General features: G+C 40.5%; 1 protein-coding gene across 1 annotated transcript in view; it reads left to right on the top strand.

Moving 5' to 3' along the window:
- The window catches only part of ADAMTS18 (ADAM metallopeptidase with thrombospondin type 1 motif 18), a gene marked incomplete at its 5' end in the record, with an annotated part of 123,628 nt that overhangs the window by 1,609 nt on the left and 109,105 nt on the right, over positions 1 to 12,914 (top strand). The window contains one exon of the mRNA XM_081032016.1: positions 1,085 to 1,401. Within this exon, the coding sequence (XP_080888142.1) occupies positions 1,085 to 1,401 (317 nt within the window). The remainder of the gene's footprint in view (positions 1 to 1,084; positions 1,402 to 12,914) is intronic.

Here is a 12,914-nt window from a genome sequence, read left to right as displayed (position 1 = left end):
TCCTCCTGTAACCAAGGACCCAAGTGACTCAAACATACCTCTTAGTTATTCGGAACCTTTCTAAACACTTTCCAAATTAGTTTCCCATTCTGTGCCTAGAAAATGGAAATGCAGAGATTTTTTAAAATTTGTTTTTATTTTTTTAATTTTTATGCACAGAGGGCATATTCCACATCATTTTGTGGGATGATACTTTTCAGTTTCAATGTTTTGTGATAGAAAACAGTGGGCTGGCTTCATTTTTTTTCGAGCAGCAAATTGTTTTTTGGCTCCTCCTCTCTAGAAAAAACAGCAATTAGTGCTGCTCTAGGGAGCAGTGGTGAAGGTATTTTTAAACATGCCTTTCCAGGTGTCCCTGATCTGACAACATGTCTGAGCAATTTTAAACATCAGACTATATAGGAAAAATTCTGACAGTGTCGAGGCATTTTTCTACATCCACTCTATTTTGTGCTTACAATTAAATGGGATTGCCCCTGTGAAAGCTCATACTCAAATGTTAAGTGCTACACGTTCTGGAGTTTTATTGTCACGTATAATTAATAAAGGGAATATGAAACTGTGGTTACTTGTTAATTTTCTGAGGTATCATCTCAAGTTACTCAGCACTGAGTTATTTGAAATGTAAAGTCTGCCCCTCAAACACTCCCTATTCAGTTTAACATAAAGATATTCATCTCCTTGAAAACAATTTGTCATTTTTTTTATTACTTTAGTGGTTTTATATTAATCTTGTCTCTAAAAAGTCGATTTTTATGTAGGGATGACTCTACTCGACTAACATATAAAACATCCATCCGTCTCCCCAAACCATGAGAGTTGTGGCATTTTCCACAAACATTGTTGACATTCATCAGGATTGTGCTTGACTTTTAGTTTTTATAGGAATAACTGTGGCAGGGCTAATTGTAAAGAGCACAGGGTTCTGCTCTTCGTGGGCTGCTCTAAATTATATTTAATCCAGGGTCAAGGCAGTGGGAACAGAGATACCTTTGAGTTGTGTGTTGCCATGCCAGCCCATTGGCCGGGGACCGTGTGGCCTTGTGGGCTCTGGGTGCTGACAGCTAACCCTTTCCCCTTGCAGATTACGTCTTTGTCACACCGGTAGAAGTGGACTCGGGCGGGTCATATATTTCACACGACATTTTGCACAACGGCAGGAGAAAGCGATCGGCGCAGAGTGCCAGCAGCTCCCTGCATTACCGATTTTCAGCATTTGGACAGGAACTACATTTAGAACTTAAGCCCTCGGCAATTTTGAGCAGTCACTTTATTGTCCAGGTACTTGGAAAAGATGGTGCTTCAGAGACTCGGGGACCCATGGTGCAGCGATGTTTCTATCAGGGATTTATCAGAAATGACAGCTCTTCCTCCGTCGCTGTGTCTACGTGTGCCGGCTTGGTAAGTACCCCACGCTTTGAGTCAACTCCCCCTTTCATGTGTGTTTTGTATAACTTGAATGAACAGATGTCTGCAATATTAAATGTTCTTCCAGCCAACTCGACCCATTCACACTGTCAGCTTTGATACTTATAATATTCTCAATTGAATTAATCTAATCTGCTCCCAGAAAAAGAAAATATAATAGAATTTTAATTACCATTTAGAACATTCTTTTGATGTTTAATGGTCTGGGCCTCTTCATTCTCCATGTTTGAGACGATCCCCAAGGAAATTAATCTGATGGATGCCATTCGCTTTGTGAAGTCTTGAGAGACCAGGCATTATATAAATCTAACAAGCTGCATGCATGCCTCCACATTGCTTTGAAACAGGAAAACTGTATTTCAGTGCAAAATTGCATTCAGCAGCCCCGTTAAGCCCAACCTTTGCTGTAGAAGGGAGGCCTTTTGTTTTAACTAATCTGTTCATGTTGTACTGCTCACGTAAGACGTCCTACTAGAATGTGGCGTTTTCAAGGGCTGGTAGGGTGAAAGTTGCTATGCAGGGAAGTAGAACACTTGGAAGCATTTGGGACAAGTGTTATTTCCCCTCTACGTAATCCTCGTCTGTTGAGCTCCAGGCCAAGAATACTGGTGTAAATGATACTTGCCTCAGAATTCAAATGTATGAGGCAGTAAATGGTGTTTGTGGTTGATTTCATTTTGTGTTGTAATTGAGAAGTGTCTTGAATTGACAGAAGTGTGTGTGTGTGTGTGTGTGTGTGTGTGTGGTGGTGATGGTGGTGGTGGTGGTGGTGGAGGAGGAGGACATGATGGTCATGCTTTGGGATGACTAGAAGAAGGAAAATGTGAGAAAGCCCAGTTGAGTATGTGGTTAGTAACGAGCGTGGTACATCATGACACAAAGCAAGAGGCTTGGGTGCTGGTGAATGAGGACTCCCACATTCCTGGCTAGTTGAAACTTTATTATTTCACTTTTTTCCCATATTTTAGCTAGAAACTTAGCTAAAATCTGTCATCACCACCAGAGTTATGATGTTCTTTGGTATAGTATTTAAAGTATAAAGTAAAGCAAAGACTTAGTAATTCCCAACTAAGTTTGATCCATTTAAGTATCACTATGGCTCACCGATGACATACATATTATAACATGGTTATACATACACATGTACATGCACAAACATGAACATATCTTGGGCTTTTTTGTTTTGTTGTCACGTGTCTTCTGCTCTTTTGGGGGGCATCCTCACATATTTCCCTCTCTTTTGTCTATTCCAGTATCCTAATGTCTTCAGAAGAATTTAGGTACCCCTCCAGAGTGACTTAAACTATCCCATTCCACAAAACATAGTGGTTAAGAGCAGTCTGTTTCAGGGTCATTCTCACACAAGCAGTTATAGTAGGACCTCAGGCAAGTTAGTAGGACCTCGGGCAAGTTAATAATTTCTATGTGTCTTAGTTTGTTCATCTCTAAAGTGAGACTAACAAGACAGTTTACATGATAGGGCTGTGGGAATAAGTGACTTCTTACATAAAAAGTGTGACAGGAGTTCCTAGAAAGCAATAATTGTTCTCTATATATTCTAGTTCCAGCAAAACTTAGTCTCCCCATGTTTAGCTCTCCCAGAATTCCACTCTCTGTGAGTGATAGGAAATCTGCTCAGTTGTCTCATATTAATAGACATCGGGTGATTTTCTTTTGAACAGGGAGCAAATGATCACTTAACACCTAAGAATGAGGCAAGTTAATTTGTGATGGATGTGAAAGAGGTATTTGGCCATCACATCTGCCTGTGTATAAGGCTGATATAAACTGGAATCATGAAACTCAGATTCTTTCCCACTGTTCAACAAACCAGCTGCATATACTTAACTTTATTTCTCCAGACCTCAGTTTCCTCTCCTGAACCTGTAAAATGATATCTAAGACCCCTGCCATCTCTAGGCATCTGACTATTAGCCTATTTGTTGGCCGTGGTAGGACCCACTTGGTGTGAGATAGAGAGAGAATCAAGCTTTTCCATCGCATTACCCACCTCTTCATGACCCTGCCAAACACATACTCAATTCAACAATAAGAAAATAAAACAAGAAAGAGGACAGAGCCACATCTGAGAAGTTGAGACACTGCACTGTATTAATTTTTGTAAACTGTGTTGATGAATATGTACAGAAAAGTACAAAATGTATGTGCAGAAAAATGCAAAACTCTTGGAGTACAGCCTAATGAATACAGTTCATACCCATCTAACCATCAATCAGATCAAGCAAGACATTACCAGTGTCTCAGAAGACCCCTCTGTGTCCCCTTTCCAAATGGGTGGTAACCACAATCCTAACTTCTAACATAGCTGAGTTTTGCCTATTTTAATGTTTTACAATCGTACAATCGTACAATATTCCTCTACATGAATATTCTTCAATGTTTCCATTTAATTGTTGGTGGACGTTCTAACTGTTTCCAGTTTGGAGCTGTTATGAAGAGTACTGTTAAACTTTCTTGTATATGCCTTTTGATGAATGTACAGACATGTACCATTGGAAACATAGCTAGGAATGAGGTTGCTGGCTCACAGGGTAAATATATAGTCAGCTTTAGTAAATTCTGCCGAACAGCTTTTCACAGTGGTTCACTACTTTACACGCCCATGAGTAGTGTCAGAGTTCCAGTTGCTCCACATCCTCACCAATACTTGCTATTGTCTATTGCTTCCATTTTAGCCACTCTGATTGACGGGTGTGAAGCGGTATCACATTATGGGTTTAGTTTGTGTTGTTCTGATGGTTGTTGAAGTTGAATACCATTTCTTATGTCTGTTGGCCATTGGTACGCCCTCTTTTATGCTATATCTACAACATATATGGACAAGAAATAGTACAAATGTTTTCAGCCAAAATTATGTTTTTTCCTTTCTCTGTGAGTAGAAACAAGAATTCCAAGCAAAAACACCTTTGTCAACTGAACATCATTGTCATGATGGCTTTGCATGTCTACCAATGCATTGATCTGCTTAGGAAACACTGTCACGTAGCTATAGTGAGCACTGTGAGATCACGTGAGGCTCCACATTGAGGGAACACTTCGCTGGGGACATTGAAGATGGGGATGGAAGGAAATTATGACAGTAGGAAGAATTTCTTCATCCTTTTGGTAACCTGGAACCCATAGACATTGCCCTGCGTCTTTGGCCAAACAAGGGGTTAATACTTTCTCTAAAGTTAATTAGCAACTACTGTAACGGATTCAGCATAGTGAATGATTAGAGTTCAGGAGAGGGAAAAGCCTCCAACATGCTTGTTGGAGAGACTCATCAAAGTTCACAGTGTTATGAATGGAAACTGACATGACAGAAAGGAGACTAAGAGATGAAGCTTCTTCCACTTGAAGTTTCTATGCCAGTGTTTCTTCAAAAGTCAGGGCTGGGCGACTGGCATCAGAACGCCCTTAGGGGTTAGAGCTATCTTCCAGAGTGCACACAGGGTGTCATAGGAGAGTAATAAGTCATCTTTACATAACAAAGTACAAGGTGAAAGCTAACCATTATCTTGACTACTAGGGAAACCCCAGGAGAGAACGAGAATGGTTGGAAGGGTTATAGTTGTGAAATATATGTGTACATACATGCATACTCCAGCTAGGATTTCTCTGGCAGGGAATTTCCCCCAATAATTCAGAATTAAACTGTGCTTAAAATATTTTCTTAAAATGTGTTTCCCTCTTCCCCGCCCCCAAAACTGGCAGATCTCTAGGAGTTGACTAGGCAGTTATTTACTTGGAATAATTCATAAAACAGGAGTTGTGAACTTCCCTAAGTCCTGCCAACTTTTATGTCTGTGGTGATTATTTTTTAAATTTTGAATGCTTTTAAAAAGGAGCTCTCTCTCTTTAGCTCACCACTGCCCCCTACACATGCATGCCTTGTACTCTGTGAAGGTATTTGGGTTTTGTAGCCTTTGTCCCAGAATCTCAGGGTTGCAGATTAACCTAATCTAATCACTGTATCTGCCGGATACTTTCTTTCTACCATATCCAGCCTCTCCTTGACTACCACAGTGGTGAGAAAGAAGGTCATTACGTCCAGGAAGTCCATGCCATTGTTAAGAGACTCTTCCTCTTGATGTTAAATGACAACCTGTCTTCTTAGGAATTTTACCTGTATTTCTTAATTTTGTTTTCTGGAATGATAGAACAAATCTGTATCTTTCTTCTTACATACTGAGAGATCTAAAAGACCTTTCTGCCCAGAAATGCTCTACCTTTAGTGCTCCTTTTTATTAGGGTAGGTGATTGTCAGAGTGTGGTCAGATGCACTAGCTTCACTTGAGGAGTTTTAAAATTGAATTTCTTTACCCACCACAGAAGGTCAGGGAAGCTAGGCCCAGGAATGTATCTTTTTAATTCTGCAAATGATTCGAACACATACTCACATTAGAGAACCATGTGATGAAGACACTGGACGTACAGGAACATTTTTTTAAATTTGATTTGCTGTTGCTTTGACAGATTGATCCCATTTCTGAAACTTAGTGGAAATGCGTTTTGAGAAGTGACTGCAAAGATACACTGAGTGATGATTTACATTCAGCAACTGTTGATGAGCTTCTGTTACGCCGGGCTCTGTTCAGAGCACAGGGGATAAAGCTGTAAACAAGATGGATGCCATACTCCAGTTCATAGAAGTTCATTCCAAGGGAGAACTAGAGTAGGAATTCTAGAACTAGAAATCGCTATTTTATTTTGAGCTGCGCTATGATTCAACAGAACTCTGGAATAAAGAGTTCATGGGGTATGGTTTTAGAAAAGAGGGCAGCGTGGTCAAATTAGTGTCAAATGCCATCTCTTGGAGCTTTACCACGCACATTAGCATACTAATAATCCAGAAATGTCCTACATTAAAGATGTTTAACTCTGTTTAAACCTGGAGTTTTCCTAATGTATTTGGTCCCGAAACTTTTTTTCAAGGAGCATCTTTTCATAGTCTGGCAGTGACAAGAAAATCACCAAAGCAATGATACCCAAAAGAGATACTATAATATTATGTATTGATTTCTAACTGTGAAGAGATACTTCAGGAATAAATGGGTTTCCTGACCATATAAGTGGTTTCATGGCCACATAGTCCCATAAAGTTACAGAAACATTTAGGTTTAAATGCAACTGGGCAAATGTTTTCTATAATACATTTCACATCTTTTAATATGCCAATGTGCATTGTGAAGCTCCAAGAGGTGGAATTTTGGTACTAATTTGACTAGTCCCTCCATTTTTAAACCATCCCTCCACCAACAACCTGTCCAGACTTCTGTGGTTTACCATCAAAGAGCAATTCCGAGGTCTAAGATTATTTGCACCTTATTAGTACCTGATGAAGTTGCAGTTGGGGAAATGTACCCCTTGCTTAAGAAACTCTTAAACACCAAGAGACAGTCACAATGTGAAGACCAAGTGAAAAGACATGCAAAAATGGTCACCCATCTTGCATTTCCGCCCAGATAGGTAATACATCAGTACTTTACCTTGGATGAATAACTTCAGCGAGGGCCCAGCTGGCAAGAGTAATAAACTGCTGCGCTGTTCCTCCTCTCGTCTTTTGTACATTTGCTGCTTAAGATCCAACCTCAGCAGGGCACCAGGGGCTCGGAGGGGAATGTGTGCCATGATCCAGACTGCCAGGAGATCCCTCCAGCTCGATCCCTGATGCACTGTCCAATTTTGTCACTTGGTTTTCCTTCCTTTCTCTTTTCTTTGTCCCCAACCATTAAACCGTAAGTGGCGTTTCTCCTCCATGGCTGGCTGCCCTAATGTCCTCATTGTAGCTTGCGTAGTGGTGGCCTTTTTAGACTCTGACTGCTGGGACCCATTCTCCAGAGAGCCTGGGTCCCTGAGAGGAACTTTGGAAGTAGTTAGGTTTCAATAGGCGGTTAGGGACGCTTTGATCTCCCTCTTTCAGAAGTATTTTATGACTCAGAAGGCTCACCCATTGAGTTGCCTGTTGCTGGTCACTGCCTGCCCAGGAGTCTTTAGAAAGCTGATTTCCATTCATAAAAGGGCTAAAGTTAAATGATCTTAGTCCAGACAGGCAGAAAGAAACCAGGCTCTGCTGCTTTGTGGGGCCTTGTTACCTAGCAGGGGTTTGCTGAATTACATATACCCGTTGGAACTTTTCTGTCACTTGAGGAGATCTTGTGAAATTAAGGATTACATTGGGTTGTATTTACAAATTTTTGGATACAGGCTGACCCAAATGAGAAATATTTTCTCAGGTTGTTACTTGATTCATCAAGGGTAAAAAGACTTTTTTTTTTTTTTTTTGGCCTCTTTTCTGTATGCTCTCATTTGTCATGGTTTGTGAAGACAATTATTTGCCCATAGCAAAACTTTTAGCAAAATGCCAGCCAGCCTCATTTTTTCCTCTTTTTTTCTTTCTTTTACAAACCCTTGTGTCAAAGGCTGTCTTTCAATAGATCACAAGCCAGTCTCTTTAAAAAATAGCCAAAGTTCTTACCTGAGAGCTGGACTCCAAGGCTGAATTGAGGGGTGCTCACGTGGGAGGGAGAAAGGCTGCTCCTTTCCCCCAGGCTTTCTGCCGTTTTGTGATGGCCACTGAAGCATTAGACTTCCTAAGACTTCTTCATATCACCGCTCCTCAGTTTTCTCATCTGTAAAGTGGCAGTGGTACCTTTATCTCTCTCGTAGGATTATAACACCTGATGATGAGTGCTTAGCCAGGCACGTACTTGGTTATCCTTGACTTTGGACGAGGAAGGTTCTGGAAAGGAAATGGCAGTTGAGGCTCCTTCCAAGAGCCCCTTCCAGCCTGTCAGAACAGGACACAGAGCACTGGGGATGACTGTCATCCTGGTGAGAACATGTGGGGATTTTTGTGGGGCTAAGTAACCGCTACTTCTTCAACTCTGAAGAAATCAGATGGAAGACAGATAAAGAATCAAAGAGAGGAAGGATCAACAAATAGATAAAGCGTGTGTGATAGAGCAGAGCAGTGTAATGGCTGTGAAGGCAGACTCTGAAGTCTCAGTTCAGGTCCAATTGCTCACTCTCTCTGGGCTTCATTTCCTCATTGATAAGATGAGGATAATGGTGGTACCTCCCCCATGGGGGTTATGGATTTTCAATTGAAAGAAAAGATACTCTATGTATATTGCTTAAAACAGTGCTTGGCACATAGTAATCACATTGGTAGTGGTAATGACAGCGTAATATTGTCATTATTGTGGACCTTCTTCCATAAAAGAGTCTTCAAAATTGGCTAATGCCAATCCTCCTTACCACCCACAGGCAGGGAAGTTTTAGCCTAGACAATAATAATAGTTTATGAGCACTTATTAAGCTATTAAAACTGGAGCCATGGAGGGAAGAGTCAGCTAAGACGCAAATGTTGGCCTTTATAATATTTATCCTCCAGTCGGCATATGGGTATTCAAGGTGTAAAGTAGCATTTTTTTTTCCTCCATGCATTTCTAAAAGACCTGGGCACTTTGGAAGAAACAAACAACCCCAACATATATAGAGGATGCCAAAAAAAATGTATACACCCTTTAAGAAAGGAAAAAACTGTGTTTAAATTGTAATACTCAATATATACTGATAACAAAAGATGAATACAAGTCATGTGTATACATTTTTTTGGCACCCCCAGTATTTAGGCGCCACCCCTGAAAATTCAGTAGGTCCTGGGTAGAGCCTGAGTGTTCATTTGAATAAAGGAAAGAAAAGCTTCACAAGTGGTTCCAATGAGCACTGGTGAGTGTGAATCAGTGTGTAAATGTGTCTGCAAGGGGCCTTCTCAGGGGAGACAGAGGACTGTTGGAACCTGTTCGCTAAAGGGGTAAGCGGGGGTGGTTAGTGTGAATCAAAATATAGAGATTGTTCTTATTATATATTACAGGACTTTTCAGTTGCAAGTAGAGCAATGCCATCTCCAACTAGGTTAAGCATTAAAATATATTTTGTAGCTCTGAGGTAATCCTTCTAATTCATCCCTACCCCCTTCCCTCCCTCCTGCCTTCCTTCTTTGTAGTAGGATGGCCAGTTTTGAGAAAGGTTTGATCCAAGGTACCCAATGATGTCATCACTGTTCTCTTGTCTCACGTCTCTCAGCAATTTGCCCTTGCTAGTCTTCCTTCTGTGCACAGCACATCCTGAGTTCCAAAGATAATTGAAACATTTCCTCGAGTACCTGGTATCTCATGAGACTAACTCATCAATAGCACCACAGTTGTCACCTATATCATACACGAGAACACGTGTGTGGGGCGCTGGGCTTTATTGGCTCTCTCACCTGTCTGAAAGCCCCAGAGGGTGACTCTCAGTTCATCTGTGTATCGGAAGAAGGTTCCATTATGTTTTAATTTATGTATTGATAGGTGAATTAGTGCACAGAAGGAGGTCTGGCGTGATCACAGCAAGCCGAGAGATCCACAATTATCCATCAGTTGGAAGCTCTATTTGAAACCAGAGTTTATTATTTCTGGTGTGTGCGCACATATGTATGCATGTGCCTTTGGGGGTGTGTGTGCATGCATTTAAAATGTATATAAATTGTATTAGTCAATACTTTTCCTGAGGCATTTTTTTGGTGGGGAAAGGGGAGTGCTTAAAAATAATGGGTGTCTTGGAGTTCCTTCTTTATCCCTATATATACATCTATCTTTTCCTCCTTCGCTGCATTTTTAATCGTTCTATTCTGATGAACATGTTTGTTTCTAGTTTTTTGCTGTTGCTGAAAAGAACATGCAAATATATGGATCTTCTTAGTTGCATGCAGTTCTGTATTTTATGAGAGGGAGTGCTCAGGTGCCAAACACATACTGTGGCCAGAGATTTGCTTGTGGATGATGATGTTAGCCACCCAGTATCACTGTCATTATCCCTTCGGTTGTATGACATGCAAAGTTACTGAGAGTTCATTTCCTCTTTGGTTTCCACGAGCCTAAACTGAGTCACTTAGAAGAATAGTACTGTTCCGCCGCTATGGAAGGCAGTGTGGACGTTCCTCAAAAAATTACAAACAGAATTACCATATGACCCAGCAATCACTCTCCTAGGTATCTACCCAAAACATCTGAAAACATTTATCCATAAAGACACGTGTGCTCCAATGTTCATTGCAGCTTTGTGTACGGTGGCCAAGACATAAGACCAAAATGTCCTTCAATAGATGAATGGATAAAGAAGTTGTGGCATATATATATATATATATATATATATATATATATATATATATATATATACACATACACAATGGAATACTATTCGGTGGTAAGAAAAGATGAAATAGGACTATTTGTGACATCATGGATGGATCTTGAGAGTATAATTCTAAGCGAAATAAGTCAGACAGAAAAAGCAGAGAACCCTATGATTTCACTGATATGTGGTATATACACCAAAAACAACAAAAGAACAAGACAAACAAATGAGAAACAAAAACTCATAGACACAGACAATAGTTTAGTGGTTACCAGAGGGTAAGGGGGTGGGGGGAGGGAGATGAGGGTAAGGGGGATCAAATATATGGTGATGGAAGGAGAACTGACTCTGCGTGGTGAACACACAATGGGATTTATAGATGATGTAATACAGAATTGTATACCTGAAATCTATGTAATTTTACTAAACTTAACCAGTAAACTTTAATTAAAAAAAAAAAGAATAGTACTGTTCCGCGGAACACGTATGTTGGTGAAATGGCAATGGTGTCCCACCATCGGCAACAAGCAATTTAAGAGGAAATCGTACTGAAGTCCAGCTATAAACATGTCCAATGATACTAAGGCTTTCATAACCAAAAATATCTGCCTGGGCTGCCTACCTATCTCTGCCCACAGGCCCAGGAGTTCCCCTCAGTTACATCATGTCATTCCCATGAAAGTCTGTCCCCACGGCTTTTCTATCCAATGACAGGGCAGCGTGCACTCAAATACTCTCATGCAGAGTCTGGCGAAAGGGGTCTGCCTGGAAAGCATGCTCACCCCTCCTGAAGGGGTGCCTTTGCTGTATCTCAGGATTTCATTTTCAGCTGAATTCTTGTGATGGCTTATTCACGCTCCTGAGCTTTGGAGTATTTTTACCTGCCCGTATTACCACTACAAGTCAAGGGGGCATGCTTTCTAATATAAATTATATAGTGCACATCACAAATTTCCTAGACACTGGCTGTGTGCACAGCCCTCTTTCAGAGAAGGCACTTGAAAGGGATTGCGGTCAGCTAGTGAAAGGAGATTCCAATGATTTACTCAGTTCTACCGCAGAGTGCTAGTTAGTGTCTTACAGGTTCCTTCTGTGATGTTACAGTTCCTCATCTCCCTTTGATATTTTACTTTGCCATTTCCTGGAGGCAAAGAAAGAGTTACCCAAAGTTAATTTCTGGAGAAATAACGAACCAATTTTTTTTTTTTGTTCTACCTTAATTATTGAGTTTAGTTATGTCTATTTTATGCAGCACAGAGATGCGGCAGGAAGAAAATACTAGTTCAGTACATTCTTACTCTTTAAATATGTGTATTTAATATGTGCACTCTTTAGATAAATGCATTTTTGTCTTAGCTGTAGCACAGGCTTTTGCAGTCCTTGTTTTCCATTAAAAATGCACTGAAGTCAGATAAATTCCATTCTTTCAAAAGGATTCCTTTGGTGAGTAATTTCTGTTTAATATGCATATTTAACCCTGTCATTCATGATTAAATAATGTCTAGTTCAGTGATTCTTAACATACAGAGCTTTAAAAAACACAGATGCCCGGATCCCATCCCAGAAGAATGAAAGCAGAATGTCTCAGGGGGAGACCCAGGCATCTGCACTTTTTTAAAGGCTCCCCAGATGATTCTAATGTACAGTAAAGATTGAGAACCCCTGGTGCTTTAGAGATGCTATCCCTTTAGAAATGCAATAGCTACAGAAGGCAGGATGGTGTGGTAGAATGCATGGGGTTTTAGAAGCCCATTTCTTTCACTTACTACTTATGTGATTTTGGTGAAACTTTTCCTTTGGAAAACATTTTATTTTGACATAATTTTAAACTGACAAGAAGTTGCAAAGATAATACCGAGGGTTCCCAGGTACCCTTTTGCCCAGCTTTGGGACATTATCAAATTATCTAAGAATCTAGTCTCCTTGTCTGGAAGGTGGAGATGAAAAGTTAACTTCGAAGGGCTGCTGAGAGAATGCAATGAGATGATGATACCATATACACATTATACTAGTTAGAATTCTATGTTGGCCCCTCAGTGATTCAATCAATCATTAATTTACTGCTGGGAAGGGATTTTTCAGATGAAATCAAGGCTTCAAATCAGTTGACCTTAAGATAGGGACATTTTCCAGGTAGGTTTGACCTAATCATATAGAATCAGGAGAGGGAAAAGAGGTTCATAGCTAGAGGAATTTGACACGTGAGAAAGTCTCCATTTCTGGCTTCAGAACTCGAGGGGGCCACGTGGCAAGGCACGCAGGTGGCCTCTAGGAGCTGAGAATGGCCTGCAGCTGACAGC

The sequence above is a fragment of the Rhinolophus hipposideros genome, assembly GCF_964194185.1.
Source record: "Rhinolophus hipposideros genome assembly, chromosome: 21".
Lineage (NCBI taxonomy): Eukaryota > Metazoa > Chordata > Mammalia > Chiroptera > Rhinolophidae > Rhinolophus > Rhinolophus hipposideros.
The sequence above is the reverse complement of the archived record's forward strand: the minus strand, read 5'-3'. Positions and strand labels throughout refer to the sequence as shown.